Source organism: Talpa europaea, assembly GCF_964194135.1.
Source record: "Talpa europaea genome assembly, chromosome: X".
Classification (NCBI taxonomy): Eukaryota; Metazoa; Chordata; class Mammalia; order Eulipotyphla; family Talpidae; genus Talpa; species Talpa europaea.
In genome coordinates, this window is record NC_140081.1 from 65,881,850 (window position 1) to 65,900,927 (window position 19,078).

At 41.7% G+C, this 19,078-nt stretch overlaps 1 protein-coding gene across 2 annotated transcripts in view; it reads left to right on the forward strand.

Moving 5' to 3' along the window:
* RNF128 (ring finger protein 128) overlaps positions 1-19,078 on the forward strand; it is a gene marked incomplete at both ends in the record, with an annotated part of 94,185 nt that overhangs the window by 25,360 nt on the left and 49,747 nt on the right. Inside the window, one exon of one of the 2 annotated variants that reach the window (XM_084258243.1) lies at positions 7,582-8,242. The exons of the other annotated variant lie outside the window; for it this stretch is intronic. Within the exon in view, the coding sequence (XP_084114369.1) occupies positions 7,759-8,242 (484 nt within the window). Of the gene's footprint in view, positions 1-7,581; positions 8,243-19,078 lie in introns of those variants that run through there. 2 annotated transcript variants of the gene reach the window in all.

Here is a 19,078-nt window from a genome sequence, read left to right on the forward strand (position 1 = left end):
GTGAGTGAGCATGTACAACTGAAGACGTACGCATCTATAAGTGATGAAGCACTTGATTAAATGCACCTTCATGATCTCTCTTAACTAGCTTTTCTGGGGCTACTCGGCAGAAAATCAGGGCACACTGTTAAGGCGGTTCTTTGTATATTAAAATGTGTTACTGGAAGTGACTGAAAAACACCCATTATTTGCACTTGTAATAATATCTCACTGTATTTGGAAAGAAATGCAGCAGGATACAAATGGAATAGGATTTGGAGTCACACATACTCCTCACTGAATCCAAACTTGCCACTTCCTAGCTGTGTGACCTTCCATGAGACACTTTACCTTTCTGAGTCTTATTTTCCTCATCTGAAACATGGGAATTATAATAGGATACTATCTGTTGTGAGAATCAAATGATATAATTAATGCACATAAAATATCTGATGCATAGATGTTCTCAATGAGTATGTTCCCTTCCTTCCTCTATGCTTGAAGGATAATTTCAGCAAGTTACTTAACTGGACCCTCAGTGTTTTTTTCTCTAAGATTTAGCATATAATGCATATAATGCTTTCATAACTATAAAGTACCTGGTTTGCAATGGTAGCTATTAATGTTATAGCAATGAAAAGACTGTTCTTAGTTTCAGACATAGCATACCTACTATCTGTAAACCCTCTTTCTAAAGTGTTGTTTTTGAGTGCATGAAAGCCTCACTTAAAAAAAAAAAATCCCCCATTTTCTAGTGACCATCTTACCTACTTGAACGAACTGAGGCTTCTCTGCATGTATAAGTGATATTATACCACTTCAAAGTATGCTGCATTGGGGGCCTCCATTGTGGCGCAAGGGGTTAAGCATAGCACTATGAAGCAATCCGCAGCCTCTGCAGCACAAGTTCGATCCCAGGCGGGCCAGGGAGCAACCCGTCATGGCGCGGCAGACCTCTCCTGTCTCGCCTGCTGCTCCCCTCAGCAGCATATTTCAGTCAATCTGCCTGTTCTGTTCCTGACTCTGTCTCTGGTGAATTCTTTCACTGCCCCGCCTCCCCCCCCACCCCACCCCCACCCCCACACCTCTGGCCTGTACCCCAGCTCTTGTATGCATAAATAAATAAATCTTTAAAAAAATATGCTGCACTATGCCATTTGGGCTTTTTGTTTCCTTTTATTTGGCTAGCTGATCTCTCACCATCATTTTCTTCTTGCTATCCATAGAACAGCTGCAGAGAGTGGAAATTTGTTGCAATCCATCCTATGCACTTTTTCTACACCAATATCTTAGAGTTGTGTAGCCACAGCCTCACTTCAATGCCAGGACAATAGTTGTTCCAGATGGTGCTTTGCCATTTATTTAATGATAAGAAGCCAGATGTGATGTCTCATTTCTTACAGACACATTTAAAGGCTAAACACCATTGTCTATGTCTGTTCTTCTGCACAAACTCAGTGTGATCGGAAACTTAATCTGCCCCATTGGTGACCTGCTGTTGCTTCTGTAAGATGCTGTCCTGTTTATCAGGTCATCATCAGATAGTGTCTTCCAGGGCAGCTTTCTGTTCAGTATTGTTGATGCAAATATTTGGCAGGGCTAGCCTTTGTAGTAGGATTTGAGGAATTCAAAACAGTTCCTGGTCCAAATGTAACTCCCTCACTGTCACAAGGCATAAATTGCATACAAGAAACATTTCACTTGAAATTTCTTTCTTTGGTGTAGGGCAATGTTAAAATGTGCAGGCTACTCTCTAGAGGAAAGATATGAAGCCATTATCACTGATTAATACTTAAGAGTGTGAATTGCATTGGAATCTTAATTCTGGTACTAGCTATCTTGAGTTTAAGCAGATTACTAATTTTCTCTGAAAGTGGGGATGCATAGCCATGGCTCGAGAGGTGCTTGTAAAGCATATGGTATACGCTCAATGAACAACACCTGAGGGGGCTCTAAGACCCTGGGGGAGTCCATCTAAGACTGGTAAATTTGATTTGAGGATCAAAAATAAGTGAGATCTGGTACAGAGAAACTGCTCAAAGCAAAGGGCCTGGTGATTGGCCATACAGCCAGGGAGGAGCATGGAAACTGGGGATCTGAGGCTGGAAGAATTTGATGGGAGGAAAAGGAAAGACTGAAGCAGAAACAAACTATATTTTGTATAAGCTTTCCAAGAAAAATGTAGTACTACTCAGGACGTGATGCATTATGAGGTAGTGAGCTCTGCCCCTGGAAGTGTTCAAGCAAAGTCTGGTTGCTGGCTACCCATCAGGAATACTGCAGGGTGTCTTCAACTTGCATGTGTGTGCAAACTACCTGGGGATCTCATCTTGTTATAATCAGGTTCTGATTCAGTAGGTCTGGGGTCCTATCACCAGACCTCATTTTCAGTAGAGAGGCTTTGTTGCAGTTTGAGCAGTAATCACAATGTGACAGAAGGACAAGTTCGAAGGAAGTAAGAGTTACCCAGGCAAGCCTCCATCGTGTGAAGGACTTTGATGTAGTCCTGATCTACAGTCTAGTTCTTAGCTTTGTAAGCTTTGAAATTTGATTGCTAGTATAACCAGAGACTGGGCTCCTGAGGACTGACTCACACCTAACCAAATTCACAAGAGACCAATATAAGAGCCAGAATGCCAATTGATTAATTTATAATGAGAAGCATAACTTCCAGTGGACCAGATACCAGTGTTTGCTGATCAGTGCATTATCTCCCTGTAGGCATATTTACATGAGGAGCTAAATGATAATAAGAAGGTTGCTTGGTGAGGATGGACTCAAGGGCAAGGATAGTTCACCAGATGATTTTAATGGTTCATGTCACAACCTCTGATAGTCTGATACCTCCATCTCCAACACTGAGCTAGACTTGTTACAGGGCAGGGAGAGGGGCAGCCCAGACTCCGCGAACCTGCTTGCTCTAAATGGGTTCTGCCATCCGCCGCATCAACACAAAACAAATGAGACTTTAATGGGAAGGAACTTTAATACAATTAGGAAACAATACAGGAAAGACAAAGAATATAGTTTCTAAATCAAGCACCCAAAGTTACCCGTCCCCTCGTGGGTACAAGTCCACCCAAGCAGGATTGGCCCAGAACAAGGTCCCAAAGCCTGTCACAAGTCTAAAGAATCTTCCAGTGGGGACCCACAGAAAAGGATCAGAAACTACCAGACAAGTCTGGAGGGAAAAGAGCAAAATCAAAATCAAGACAAAAACCGCCATTGTCACCTCTCTTGGGTGACAATTGTCACGGGTCTCTCACCCACATCTGTGTCAACCAGTCCACGACCAAAAGGCAAGCGCAGTTTCTTCACGTGTCTCTCGGCTCCATGTGCCTCCTCCAGGTCTCCTTCTGGCTCTCCATCCTTTTCCTTCCTTCCTTAGTCTCCTCTGCAGCTTCTTCTTTCCCTGCTCAGCTCTACCCTCCCTTGGGTGGGGCAGGAAACCTGGAACCTCCCCTTTCCTGGGGACCACCCTGTTACAGACTTGTGAGAATAGTGCTGGGATGGTAGCCTCCTCACTAGGCGTGCTCCCTCCTCTTTCTCTCATATAATCAGATGATCTGTTTAAGCCTAGGTCTGATAATATTCATTTTTGCTCCACGGACTACAATATAAATTTATAATTTACAACTCATCATTACAAAAAAACATTTTAAATACACAGAAAAGTGGGGGGGGGGAAGCACAGGGAACACATATATCCCTACCATCTAGATTCAATAATATCACTTTGCCATATTTCCTTTACATATATGCATGTATATTGAGTCCACGCTCTTGAACACAGTTTTTAAACTCTGGATGTTTAGAAAACATGACTTAACCAGCTTCATTTCTCTTAGCTCCCCCTTTGTAATTTACACCCCAGTCATACCTAACTTCTAAATCTTAGTTCTCTGGTATGCTCATACTGTTGTCTGTGCTTAAATATCCTTACTCTGTTTGCTTGATCAATTATGTGTTCTTAAAGATTCAGCCACACCTTTGTTGCCATAGGTCTGTGTGATTTTTTCAGACATGACATTTATTACACTGAACTGTTATTGCCTGTTTACCTCTCCGACTTTCCCACTAAACTGTGAACTCATTGAGGGCAGGGACTGCTATTTTTTTTCTTTTGGTTTCTATACCTATGCCCCTCCACTGTCTTACATGTTTAATAATCAGAAAATCAATGGCCTGACACATAGTTTTACCTAGTTACATCACAGGTAATGCAAATCAATATGTCTGATGGAACTCATCTCTCTTCCCACCCCTTCGAACACACTGAAACCCCTTCCTCAGGGCCTTCCTGGTGGCGCCGGGGTTAAAGACAGCACTATCAAGCTGTCTTGCCAGGGAGCAACCCACATGGCGCAGTAGACCTCTCCTGACTCGCCTGCTGCTCCCCTCAGCAGTGTGTTTCAGTAGATCTGCCTGTTCTGCTCCCCACTCTCTCTGGTGAATCCTCCCACCTCACGCACCTCTGGCCTGTACCCCAGTTCTTGTATGCATAAATAAACAAATTAAAAAAAAACCCTTCCTCTGATTAAATGCCATCTAGACTGCCAAGCCAAAAACCTCGAGCAATCCCTAACTCTTCCCTCTCTTTCATCCTCCAAACAAGTCCTAGTGATTCTACCTTCAATATATATTCCCAGTCATTCCATTTCATCTCCACTACCTGTCTGATCCAGAGCACTCTCACCTGGAGCACTACCAACAATCCAGGCTCCCTGTTTCTACTCATGTTCCCTGTCATCTATTATCCACAGAGAAAACGTAATGATCTCTAAAATTCAGATCTGCTTATATCACTCCTTGCTTAAACCCTGATTAATTATTTCTTGTTTTTTGTTTTTGTACAAAGTTCAAATGCTCTAGGTTTAGCCCAAGGACAGTAAATGACCCCTGTGTACTAACCTAACTTTAACTCTGGGGTCCAGCCATTTTGTTTACAGGGTCTTTAATGCTTATTGATTCCTACCATTTTCAGGTTCATGCTTCAATGCCTTTCCTTGTATTGTTCTCTGCCTAGAAAGGCTAGCCTGCGCAATCTGAGCACAGGTGTAACCCCATTCTGGGAAGCTTTTCCTTACTTTCTAGTCTGGGTTAGGTTCCTCTTCTCTATTACCAACTGCTGCCCTATGCCTGCATATATCATTGTGCTTACACTAATTACATAGAGCAGTCTGTAATGCAATTGTCTGTTCACTCATCTTAACAAAGCTAATTTATGAGCTTTTGGAGAGCAGAGATAATGTGTTACTTGATATTGCATCCCATGGCAGGCATGTAGTTGCTGTGCTACATATAAAAAAGAATGAATAGGGCCTCCCTGGTGATGCAAGGGGTTAAGCACCGCACTATGAAGCAATCCACAGCCTCTGCAGCATGAGTTTGATCCCTGGCTGGCCAGGGAGCAACCCACATGGCGAGGCAGACCCCTCCTGTCTCACCAGCTGCTCCCCTCAGCAGTGTATTTCAGTCAGTCTGTCTGTTCTGTTCCCCACTCTGTCTCTGGTGAATCCTCTCACACACACCAACCCCCCATCTCTGGCCTGTACCCCAGCTCTTGTATGCATAAATAAATAAATAAATAAATAAATAAATAAATAAATAAATAAATATTTTTAAAAAAGAATGAATAAACAGTAACAAATTTTATTTTTGTAGAACTTTGTAAAAGATCTTTTTTCTTTTGGACATAGAGGTAATATTCATTGAATTTTGAGTATTCGGCAACAAATTCAGACAATTCCTGGAATTGTACCAGGAATTTTATCTGAGACATCATCAGTAGTTGGGGGGGGGGGTGCCATGCAGTTGGCTCCATATACAAACTCTTGACCTTTAAAGTCCCTTTTAATACCTAGGGTTCGTGTTTCAGAGAATTGCCCATTTATTTGGCTTCTAGGTGCTGTTTGGTTATGGTGTTTATTTTCCTCAAAGTTTCTCTCAAGCCATAAGAATAACCAGAGCAGAATTTTCATGTTTAATCACTGGGAATAATACTGATTAAGCAAATGTTCAGCCAGGGACTGAGGATTATGACCGATCAGTAATTTAACAAACGTTGGCCCAGGTGAAAACAGATTCCATTTTTTTAAACTGAAATAAGTGGTCAAAAGTGAATAATCATGAACACCATTTTCTCTATTACCTCAAAGGAACAACTTTAAGATTATTTTGAAAGCTTGGGCCCCTGAGCATGTTTGATAATAGTACCTAACAGATACAATTTTTATACTCTGCTAAGCACTGTTCTAAGTGCTGGACATGTATGAACTCATTTCATCAACTGAACTGTGAGGTAGATACTATTTTTTTAAAGATTTATTTATTTATTTATTTATGCATACAAGAATTGGGGTTACAGTTAGGCCAGAACTGTGGAGGGTGGGGTTAGAAGATTCACCAGAGACAGAGTGGGGAGCAGAACAGGCAGACTGACTGAAATACACTGCTGAGGGGAGCAGCGGGCGAGAGACAGGAGAGGTCTGCTGTGCCATGTGGGTTGCTCCCTGGCCGGCTGGGATTGAACTCATGCTGCAGAAGCTGCGGATTGCTTCAAAGTGCTGTGCTTAGCCCCTTGCGCCACCAGGGAGGCCTGAGGTACATGGTATTATTATCATCCCCACTTTACAGATGATTAGGAAATAGAGGCAGAGAAGTAATTTTCCCAAGGTCAGAAGTTAGCCATAACTGTTAGACACCAGGTGTATTAATTCTTTTTAGTCCAATGCAGATTTAATGAGCACCTACTAAGTGTAATAGTTTGACAGGGTAGATGAAGTCGACATGCTTAAAGTAAGAACAAATCATAATGCAGTAGCGCTGTGAGTGAAGTGCACGTAAGTCAGACTCCTTTTAGTCAGTGGGGAATGCAGAAAGATTCTGTCGTCTGTAGGTCATGCGTGGCGCAGCATATTCGTTTGGGTAAACCTAGTTTGTGGAAGCTGAAGAAAAGAGGCTTAGCTTTGAGATGTGTGAATTGGTCATTCTTTAATAAGGACGGAGAATACTTTTATATGGGTCATCGGATGCAGTATATTTAACATAGGGTAAGGGTAAAAAGGAAATACACAGACATGACGCTTGCTTGCAGCAGTAAAGAAGGTTAAAAAAAAAAAAAAGGTAGCAACACGCTCTTCCCTCCTCCTCCCCTCTAGAGAACCAGTAAACAGCCAGTCCCCAGCACCACCCGGGGATCCAAACTCTCTTGACCGCCTCGCAGAGTCTGCAGAGGTGCGCTTTTTAGAAGTACTTGCGGATTCTGGCGCTCGGAAACGCCCTTTAGGCAAACCTTAGGAAGGAGAAAACGTCTTCTTGCCACTCAATGCGGACTGTCATTCTCGCGGGGAGCTCCGCCGCTGGCAGATCCTACCGTGCCTCGCTTGTGCATTTTTCCTAAAAGCACGCGAAACACCTGGCTACTCCGCCTCGATCCTCCGCTCAAGCCTGACCATCTCGTTACCCTTTTAAGAGGCGGATCCCGCAGTGTCCTTGCCTCCCTCCCCGCCACCTCTACCCGAGTCGGCTGGGCGGAGCTTCGCGCGAACGCCCCGGAGCCCGGAGCGGCCGCGGCAGTGGCGAGGAGAGCTGGGACCGCGCAGGCTGCCTCTGCCGCAGCATCGCTCCGGACGCTCCGAGCCGCTCGGTCGGACCCGGCTGGCCGCGCCCGCAGCGTCTCCCCGCCGCGTCCTCACCTGGCGCGCACCTGGGCCCGGTCCGCTCCGGCCCAGAGCGAAGAGGGCTCTACCCCGGGCGGAGGGAACCGCAGCGCGCGCCATGGGGCCGCCGCCCGGGGCCGGGGTCGCCTCCGCCAGGGGCTGCGGGGTGGCCCGCTGGCTCGCGTGGTGCTTCCTGCTGGCTCTGAGTCCGCACGCCCCCGGCTCCCGCGGAGCCGAGGCGGTGTGGACCGCGTACCTGAACGTGTCCTGGCGGGCGCCGTACCCCGGAGTGAACCGCACCGTGTGGGAACTGAGCGAGGAGGGCGTGTACGGCCAGGATTCGCCTTTGGAGCCGGTGGCCGGGGTCCTCGTCCCTCCGGACGGGCCCGGTGCGCTGAACGCCTGTAACCCACACACCAATTTCACAGTCCCGGGCAGCTGGGGGAGCTCCGTGCAGGTCTCCTGGCTGGCCCTCATCCAGCGCGGCGGGGGCTGCACCTTCGCAGACAAGATCCATCTGGCTTACGAGAGAGGGGCGTCGGGAGCCGTCATCTTTAACTTCCCGGGGACCCGCAATGAGGTCATCCCCATGTCTCACCCGGGTGAGTGCAGCTACCGAATGACGCCCCTCCGGCCCCCTGCCCAGGCCCGGCTCTCTATTTTCCACCGCGCTTTCCTCCCCGGCCCCTTGCTCCAGAGGAGGACCCGTGCCCTCTCGTCCCCCCCCCCCCGCCCCAACCCGGGCGAGGCAGGCTCCCCTCCTCTCGGAGAGTCACTCTGCGTGGGGGCTGGGCGGAAAACCCTTCCGAATTTGCGTCCCTGGTGAAAAAGGGGAAGACAAACGGAGTGCAGAGCTGGCAACTCGGGACTGTGTGGGCTCCTGACGTCGCCTTTTCCTGGTGTTTCACCCGAGGGGTGGGGGAGTGGTGGGGGGGTGAGGGGGGTGGGGATGGGCTCGCCAGGGATTACGTGATGGTGGGCCCGGGCTTTGAAATGACTGGGGAGAAGACAGCCTGCAGACCCTTCCTCACTCTTTTCCAGTTTAGCCACCTCAGGCCCGCAGCAATTTTTTTGCTTCTGTCTCCCTGTTTTTCTCTCCCTGTTTCCTAGTATCAGGTAGAAGATTGTGTTACTGTGCCCTGTTAACCTCATTGCAGTTTTGGTGGAAACTTTGCTACTTCTCTGCCCAGGGATCTCAGTTCCCAAGTGGATTGTTGATGTGGGTGCTTTCGTTCGCTCTTAAAAATAATCTGATTTCAGTTATTGAGTTGTGAAACAGGTGATTAGTGTTACTGGAAAAAGAGAAGAGGTTTATACATGACCATAGCAAAGGCCTAGACTTTGGGAAAAGTATCCAGACGGGTCTTCAGTTTATGGAGTTGATGTGGGTTGCTGTTTCTCCCTCTTCAGTTAAGCTTACAGAAACCTTCCTATTTGTGACGAGGTATCTATACCATATGAATATGGTGATCTAGACCCCAAAAGTCAAAGAAAAAAAAATAGGAGAGAAAATGGAAGAGTCATAATCGCCGTGTGTCATGGTTGTTAAGAACTGGGCCTCAAGTCAGATCTTGGTTAAATTCCGACTCCATTGCTTTCTAGTCCTGTGACCTTGGGCAACTTATTTGAACCTGGGTTCCCTCATCAGTCAAACAGGAAAGAACTACCCCCACAGGTTGGCCTTGAAGGTGAAATGAAACAATGCCCGTAAAGTATTTAACACCTCATCCTTCTCAGGAAAGGTTGGCTGATAACATTAGCATTTTAGGAGTCATGGGAGAGAATAATCTGCTTGTTTAACTATCAGAGGTTTTATGTTTTCCCTCAAACACTATGTCTGGCCTTGCCTAGAGAGCACTTTGGCATAATGGAAACAGTTCTGAACTGGAACCCAGGAGATTTGAGTTCTTTTTAGTCCCTTCCTTGTCTCTACCAGCATTGTGACCTTGTACAAATTACTCACTAGTCAAATGATAGTATAGAGGTGGAAAGTGGAGGCCAAGTTGGCAGTGTGTAGAAACCAGAGTGAACTAGATGGACTCTAAGGTCCTTTCCAGCTCTAAATTGCTGTGAATCTTAGATTTTATATTGATTAAGGGAGCAACTTGATCTCTTGATCAAGTTGGATAATTCATTGATTAGAATGAAATTGCTTTTCAAAGGCTAATAAAAAGGAAGAATAAGGACTTGGGTAAACTTTTAAAATTCTCACATTTCTATTGACTTCCTAAGGGCAAGGGTTTGTCTCCTCCAAATGAGATTCTTTAGCATGAATGATGCCAAGTTGAAGATTGCTCTTTAGTTACAGAGTTCCTATTTAGACTGCTTTCTTCCTACTTCTATTAAGGATGTATACTTAAATTTATCTGATAGTTTTCGAGGACAACAAAACTAATTTTTGTTGCATTCTCACTATATGCCAGGCACTCTACATTTATATCACTTATACTTCAAGAGATGGTATGATGTAACATAAAAAAGCACAGGCGTTATAGTCAAAAACGGTTATCAACTTACAGGTTTATACATAATAGCTTTGTGACCTTGATTAGATTATTGAACTTTACTGAGTTTCAGTTTCTTTATCTGTAAGATGGAGATATTTACATTGCTGTGATTTGTTAAGGCTAATAGATGTGAACTACCTAGCAGATGATAAAGTTTTTATGACAATAGATTGATGTTAACAAGAGGTGAAAAATTAATATGCAAATATATTTTTGCAAATGTCAACTTACAGACATGAATATACTGTGGATCTAATCCTGGCTGTTTTGTTTCAGGATACCATATAGAAGTAAAACCCTAAATATTGATCACTTAATTAAACTACATTCAGAAAGGTATTTTGATACCTTAAAAATTTATCTCTAAGATGATGGCTTAGCAAACTTTACTGTTAAGCTAACTAGTTTAAAAAAGATAATTCCTTAAGGTATGGACTCGCATTTTTCCCTCAAACCCCTGAAGAAACTACTTTTCCACAAAGGGGAATATCACTTTGCAATTCATCCTGGTTTTTGAATATTTGTTTGCAAAGTGCTACAGTGTTTACTTCGTTCATTCCTGAGAGTTAGCCTGGGGTTCATTGTAATCTCTGGTCAAAATGGTTTATCGTGGATGTTAGTGGCAGAGTGATTTAAGTGTTGATTAACTCAATATATATTATTGTGAATTACACAAGGACCACCAAATGTAGAAAAGCCATTGCTGTCATTTTTGTTTACAAAATCACCCTGCACCCACTCTCACAGGGGCCTGTGCTTGAGTTGTCATTTGTTCAAGTTTGTGTTGAATATCCATACTCTCATTTATCATGATCCTGTGACCATGAAGAGCCCACTTATTTCAAGTAATGTAACTAACTGGATTAGAACAGTAGCTTTAAGACTTTTGTTTATTGAAGAAAACCATGTAAAAACAAATTGGGAAAGGCTGTTTTTATGTACAGTGAAATGTCACAAAACAGTTATTGCTTTGCGTCAACCTGTGTAGTGTCTTTCCCTATATTATTTTGGTTGCAAGGTATTCAGAAAATCTTGATCCATGCAGATAAATAAATACAAATGATAGATGTGTGTTAAGAACTTGTCTTGCATTCTCTGGATAGTTTTCAATCAAATTGATCTAGAAACCTGGAAGAAAATGAGGAGAAAAATTTGGTGTCAAAGTTTAAATGCCATTCATAGGACTTATCTTAAATATGAAAATCAGATAAGAAACATACTAAACCAGAGCAGGCACTATGGCCACCTAAAATGTAGGATTATCACGAGGAGACTTGCATGTTTTTGTTATTACACAACTAACTGCTCTGCTTTGGCCAAGCAGATGGGACTTAGCTTCATGTGCTGTCTAATTGAACCCATGGATTGAAGTGGTGTAGGTACTTGCTTGTACAATATTCCTTGAGTCAACATGTGCAGGCATGCTCTTATGAAAGACCTGTACAGGGCTACAACCTTCATAGTACATGACACATTTACAAGCGCTTGAAACATATTCAAAGGGATGGCAGGCAAACCTTTCTTCCTGAGGACTGTAAAAAAATGAATGGATCAAGCAGTTTACATTAATTATCTGGTGGTCTCCCATAGGATACAGTTTGATATATGAAACAGTTGTTTGTGCGCATTATTGAAAGACAATAATAAAAGTTGGGTTCTGCTACTTACTATTTTTCTTTTTTTAAGATTTGTTTTATTTATTTATGCACACAAGAGCTGGGGTGTAGGCCAGAGGTGCAGGGTGGTGGGGGTGGGGTGGGTGGTACTGAGACAGAGTGGGGAACAGAACAAGCAGATCTACTGAAACACACTGCTAAGGGCAGCAGTGGGTGAGATAGGAGAGGTCTGTTGTACCACGTAGGTTAGCTCCCTGGCCAGGGATAGAACTCATGCTGCAGTCACTGGTGATTGCTTGATAGCACAGAGACTTTAACCCCTGTGCCACCAGGGAGGCCCCTTACTATTTTTATATTATTATTTATTTTTTAAAGATTTATTTATGCATACCAGAACTGGGGTACAGGCCAGAGGTACCAGGAGTGAGAGGATCCACCAGAGACAGTGGGGATCAGAACGGACAGATTGACTGAAATACACTGCTGAGGGGAGCAGCAGGTGAGTCAGGAGAGGTCTGCTGTGCCATGTGGGTAGCTCCATGGCCAGGGATCTAACTCGTGCTGCAGTGGCTGGGGACAGCTTCATAGATTGCCTCTTAACCCCTTGCTCCACGAGGGAGGCCCCCCTTACTATTTTTAAATAACAACTTAGGCCAGTTATTTTATTTCTCAAAATCTCTGTTTTCTCCTATGTAAAATGTACACAATAATAAAATTGCCTCATAAGATTGCTGGGATTAAATGAGATAATACAGATAAAGTGTTTACTATAATGCTTGGCATAGAGGAAGCTGCAGTTAAGATATATTAATGTTTTCTAGAAGATAAAAATTGAATCCTATATTTATAGTATATAAATCAAAATGAATAGTCTAAAGTACTTCAGAGTTCACATTTCCCCAAATCCTAACTTTAACCCTTTAGGAAAAAGGTGAATAGACTGAATTTTTTTAAGGATTTATTTTATTTATGCATACAAAAGCTGGGGTGTAGGCCAGAGGGGGAGGGGGGCATGTGGTGGTGGTGAGAGGATTCACCAGAGACAGAGTGGGCAGCAGAACAGGCAGACTGACTAAAATACACTGCTAAGGGGAGCAGCAGGTGAGACAGGAGAGGTCTCCTGCACCATGTGGGTAGCTCCCTGGCCGGGGATCCAACTCATGCTGCAGAGAATGGCAATAGCTTGATAGTGCTGAGATTAACTCCTTGTGCCACCAGGGAGGCCCAAATAGACTGAATTTTTTTGTAAGAAAATAAACTTTTGCTTCAGCTGTGTTTGTCATTCACATCTCAACTATTTTCCCTCTCAAGCTAATGGTCTTCTTTCCGTTCACAAAGGACTTAGGGAGTAGTATTTTACACTGATTTATCACCCTCCAATCCCTTCTAGACCACTTGGCATTGCTTCTTTATTCTTCCCCTCTGCCCCCAGGAAGTTGACTTTGAAGAGAACTTTTTTTTTTTTGATAGTAGAGTGAGAGGTTCAACAGAAGATTGGGTGGTCCTGATTTACCATATAAAATACCTTTCTAAAATTTATTTTGCATGCATACTTTCCGATATTGCTTACGTATCATTTGTGACACTTGATCACACCTTTGAAACTCTCTCCCAAATTGTCTTCCACTCTTCTCTTATTTGTTTTCTTTCTGTTATTGTATTAACTTACTCATCTAACACCCCTTCTTTTTTGCATTCACACCCGCTCCCAACACTCCCACTCCAATAAGTAACTGCCATATCCATGTGATTGTGTCGCTTTAAATCTTTTCACGTATGTTCCCTTCTCCCATGCAACTGTTATTACCGTGCTTTCAGTTCCTATGACTTCCCGTGGGAACAAATGCTTAACCTCCTAATTGGTCTCCCTGCCTCTAGTGTTTCTTCTCTCCAGGTGTTCTTCCACCTTGTTGCAGGAACAGCACTCTGATCACATATATGCCATTGCTCAAAAGTCCATTACTTAAAATTAGAGACTACATTTCTCGGCATGGCACGCAAGCCTTTTTATAATCTAGTCCCAACCTATTTTTGAAGCTTTATATACCTCTTCTCACATGTTGACCTCTGAAGGTTCTCCATCCTTTCCCATTATCATTCCTTCACTTGTACCTCTGCTTTGGTGCATCTACCCTTTTCTTCCCAGTTCTGCAGGTTAAAACCTTACCTTTCCTTCAAAACCCAATGCAATGGTCTTCTCATCTTGGAAGCCTCAGTTCCTTCTTGCCTCTTCTCACCAGAGCTCACACCAAAACCAAAATAATGTCTTCTCTTTGCTCCCTTTGCACTCTAGCTCTTACAGTATTTTCTGCATTTTGCTGGTAGTTATTTATATATTTTACCTTCCTACTGGATTTTAATCATTTTAATATTTTATTACTTTTCGTTTTCCCCACAGGAAAATTTGTCCTCCATGTGTTCCTGAAATGCTTGTTGATTTGTCTTAAATTCCCAGAACTCTAATGCTGGAGGGTTACTAGAGAAGTCTCTATTGGAAGGGAATTGAATTTCATTTCACGGAGCATTTATCACAGGTCTGCTATGAGCTAAATAGTGTGCTTCTTGACTGAATATCCAAAATAATTAAGGTAAAGTGGAGGAATAAGCATGTATACAAATACTTCATGATTACAAGCTCCCTATAATTTGTGATGATCACCAACATGGACCAGTTTATAGATTTTTAATTTAAAATGGCCAAAGAAATAGTGATAATGAGTTTTTACATTGATCTTTCCCTGATCTATTTTTTTTTTATGTTTTAAAAATGTGGTGACACCAGTATTCAATTTGTCTCCAATTAAAATGCTTCTATTGAACATGTTGGTGAGTGATAAATTCCATAAATAACATAAAAATCTTTAAAAAAAAAAAAAAAACCAGCTTGATCAGTGAATCAGGTTTGCAAGCACTTAATTTTTTTTTACCCTAGGGCCTCCCTGGTGGCCTAGGGGTTAAGTCTCAGCGCTATCACCAACCACTAAGGCCTGAGCTAACCCATGTGGCATAGCAGACCTCTCCTGTCTCACCAGCTGTTCCCCTTATAGCAGTGTGTTTCAGTAGATCTGCCTGTTCTGCTCCCCATTCTGTCTCTGGTAAATCCTCTCACCTCCCACACCTCTGTCCTACACCCCAGTTGTTCTAAGCAAAAATAACTAATATGTTAAAAAATAATATTTCCCCCCAGTCCCTAGAAGATGTGTGTTATCTCTCATAGAATGCTGCATTAAATCTCTGTTCTGTGAAGGAAAGAGAGGAAGGACAGTAACAAATTTTGGAAAATAACTTCAATTTTCTAAGTTATTTTCTGATCATAAAATTAATCTTTTCATAAACCTTTTCATGTTGCAAAGCAACAGTGGCTGCTCTTTCTGCCCATTTGTGTCTGTGCAAGCATCTTCTCTTTTCCTTTTCTTAATAAACCTATCCTTTTAAGATGTAACAAAAAGATGAATCTTCTTACAGAAAACTTAGAAAATAAGAGATATATAAAACCAGAAATAAAAACTACACATAATTCTTTAATGCAGATAACATTAATATTCCTTCTAGTCTCTTTTTCCATTTATAGAGATCGTTTTGTGTCCTACTTTTATCATAACTGATACTTTTTAATGAGTACTAATTAATGTTAGGGGGAAAGGATGTCCTGCGCAAACTCCATACACGCTTTGTGGACTCCACCCCCTGACACTGGGAACTACAAATCCCATGATCACCAAAGGGAAGGTTGTTAGGACCTGAGGGCGGAGTTAAGCAACTAGGCTCTAGGTTTGAGTATTTAACTGGCTATGTGGCCGAGGTTGCCCTCTTGGCCAGGCGGTGTGTGCTAGGTTTTTTGCCAGCTCGGCGGGTCATTGGGATTCCAGGTCAGCAGAACGGGTAGGACGCATTTACGAATTATCTCCCTCTTTTTCTCCCTGAGTTATTCATTTCCCGATTTCCCCTTCCCTTGTAAATAAACCTTTTATCAACCTTTTGTGTATGTCTGCAGTTTAGCATTCATAAGTCCCCTTTAAGCCCGTGGGTGAGGACCCACAGTTAGGCAACCCGTTTTATATCGGGGTTTGTCTTGTAACACTAATAAAATACAGAAAATTTAGAGAAAAAAATATAAATCAATGTGTATATATACATTATATATATATGTATACACACATACACATGAGAATAATCACTTTAGCGTTTTGGGATGTTTGGCTGTTGTTTTCTTTTTACTCTGTATACATATTATTTAAAAAAATTATATATACAATTTTGTATCCTGCTTGTAGTTGTAAGCATTTCCCCATGTGAGTAAAAATAGAAAGAAGGTGTTGTTCTTTGGGCAAAGGCAGAGAATGAACCTCTCTTTCATTAGCTAGCAGAATGGAAGTACAGAAATGAGGCCATCGAACAAGGGGTGTGAATTGGGACATTCAAAAAATATATATATACTCTACAATGTTTTATGTAAAAATGTGCTAACTGTAAACATGTTTGGGTCTAACTCATATGCATCTCCTGTTGTCACCTTGGCCTTTTGAAAGGTTTAATTGCCATTTGTGCTTTATTTCCTGTCCTCCCATTATCCTGCAGGTGATATTTTTGTCACAATGAGGTTTGCATCCAGTTTCCCTGTTGCTTGGTTTAGTAGCACCTCATTGACTAAAATGCTTTTCTTTTTCATGATGGTCACTGAAACTGTCAACTCTTAGAGTTTTCCCCAGAAGACTACCTTGCACCCCAAGATGAATTTTTGAAGCAACATAATTGTAAGCTTTGTCTCCTGAGGGAATGACCTCTTGCCACATGTCATAGGAGCCCAATCAACTATAGAAACGGTCTCTGTCACTGCTATGGAGCTGGTTACTGTGGTGATCCTCAGCTACATACTGCAGGGAGTTATTTGCAAGCACGGAACACATGCACTTTTTGGTGCAATTACTAGGCCAGTTCAAAGCTGCCACATTTTGCTGTTAACACCCACTTGGGAGCCCTATGGGCAAAGCAGAGCACAAGGGCTCTTTGTTATTATTCCATTTCCTGTTCTGACTTTTTCTCTCTCACTGTATGTATTTCTTTCTGTGTATCATGGCATATATTGATAGTTACTGCTTGAATTTACCCATGTGCTTGTTATGGTATTGATTTCTTTCTTTCTTTCTTTTTTTTTTTTTTAAAAGGAACCTTGGTGATTCATACCTGACTTGATGGAGGCTGTTAGGTTCAGAACCTAGTTGTGATTTACCTCGCTTTAATGCTTGAATGCTCAGGTTAGATACAAATCGGTGATTTTGAGTTGACCCTATTTATTTTAACCTTTTTTGAAAGAAGATGTTACTAGAACCCACTTGTTGTGTATGTTTCTGTCAAGTTAGTAATCATTATGATTTCAGATAAAATGTTGAAGTAGTTTAGTTAAATGCTGCCTGCAACTAAAAAATCTTAGCTTTTAAGAGGAAGAAACACCAAAATATTAACACTGGTTCTTTCTCTTTGGTGGGATTTTGGGTGATTATTTTTCTCTTCATTATTATTTTGTATTTTCTGAATTTTCTATAAGGAATATATTTTACTCTTATAATTGGAAGTCAGTTATTTAAAATAAAACAAAACCAGGGCCTCCCTGGTGGCACACTGTTCTGCTACCCACTCTGTCTCTGGTGAATTCTCTCACCCCCTGCACCTCTGGCTTGTACCCCAGTTATTGTATGCGTAAATAAATAAATCTTAAAAAATAAAACAAAACCAAAGACCCTCCAATAGTGTTGATAAATCCCAAAAAAGCTTTAATAATGTGACTATAGCAACAACAGGAACAAAGCATATCTGATAATAAAGGATTTACAGACTGTTAAAAGAATTTAAGAATTACATTGGTCTTTGGAACATAGATCATGTATATGATTGTTAATGTGGCTCTTTCTCTTTAGCCCTGATTGATTTCTTCATGTGTCAAGTGGACTTTGAACAGTAAAGAACTTTGAAGACCATAGTCCAATATTTGTCACTCTAGAAAAGTGAAGGACGTTTTGTTAGAATAAGGGTAGAGAGGAATCATGGTATTCTTATGTTACACTTTATTAGTGATATGTACAACATAAGAGTGCAATCAAAATTGCAGCTAACATATCATTAAACTTGAATTGCTTGTTTTTAAAGTTACCATTTTTCTTGAAACGATATTCTGCTATGTAAAGCTCCCCCTGTTGGTGGTTTGCACAAGACGCTGTCAAATTCAAGGGTTGCTTCTATACCACTTCTTTTCCTCTTAGGACATATTATGTGTCCTACTTTTAAAACCCCTTCTCTGCTTTTCATACGTTGGTTAATTCTGCCTTAGATGTCTCCCCTCCCCACCATGCATGCATACACCCCTCTTGAAGACTCTTCCTTTAAAAAAAAAGTCAGCTTCAGTCTATGTGAAATTGAAGTGAAATTTAACATTGTAACAAACCAGTGCTCTCAATAGCTAAGGACCCCCACTGTATCCATAACTCATTTCCAGAATCTCCACAAAACCTCCCAACAACCACGTAACCCTCTTTATTAAATATGCGTTTTTCTCATCATCCAGTATTTAAGATAAATTTGAAATACTTTTTTTGGCTTTAGATTTTTCAGGGATACTGTTTTCTGTAAAGTTTTATTCTAAACCTGGGTTAAATAATAATTTACATTTGCTTTGCAGTTTTCAGTTCTCAAAGCATTTTCACATACGATAATCTATGGGCTCACTTGGGCACCCAAACTGTGTTTAGCAGTATTACTATGCAAATATTTTGTCCTTGGTTCCAAACAAGTGACTTAGAAATGAATTTTTGAAACACAACTGTTTTGTATTTCTGTTGTGGTTACTGTTCATAATGATAGAATGACATATAGTTTATTATACGAAAAAATACAGTAAAATAATAAATCAACCAGGCTAATTTATTCAGTTTCTCTGTAATGTTGACCAAAACTCTACCTCACTTTTTCCATATGTTTCACCTTAAGGGCACTGTGTTTCGTTTTCCTAACCTATGATGATCTCAGAGAAGTTGGCTTATTTTATAACATAATGCTGCTGAAAGTTCTAAGAATACATCTTAACTTTGACGTGTGTCTTAGTTAGCCATCAATAGATTTCCAAGTAAGTACATCTTTTTGCATTTTAGAAGATTTCAACAATCATTTAGATGAAGACAAAAAAGTGTTATTATGTTGAGTGAGGTTCTCTTTCATGGATCTACAAGCAACCTATATGTAACACAGTTCCAAAATACTCTTAAATTGTAGTGGTGTTTCAAACTCCTGTTTTACACGTGTTTTCATTTTGGCAAGAGGACAG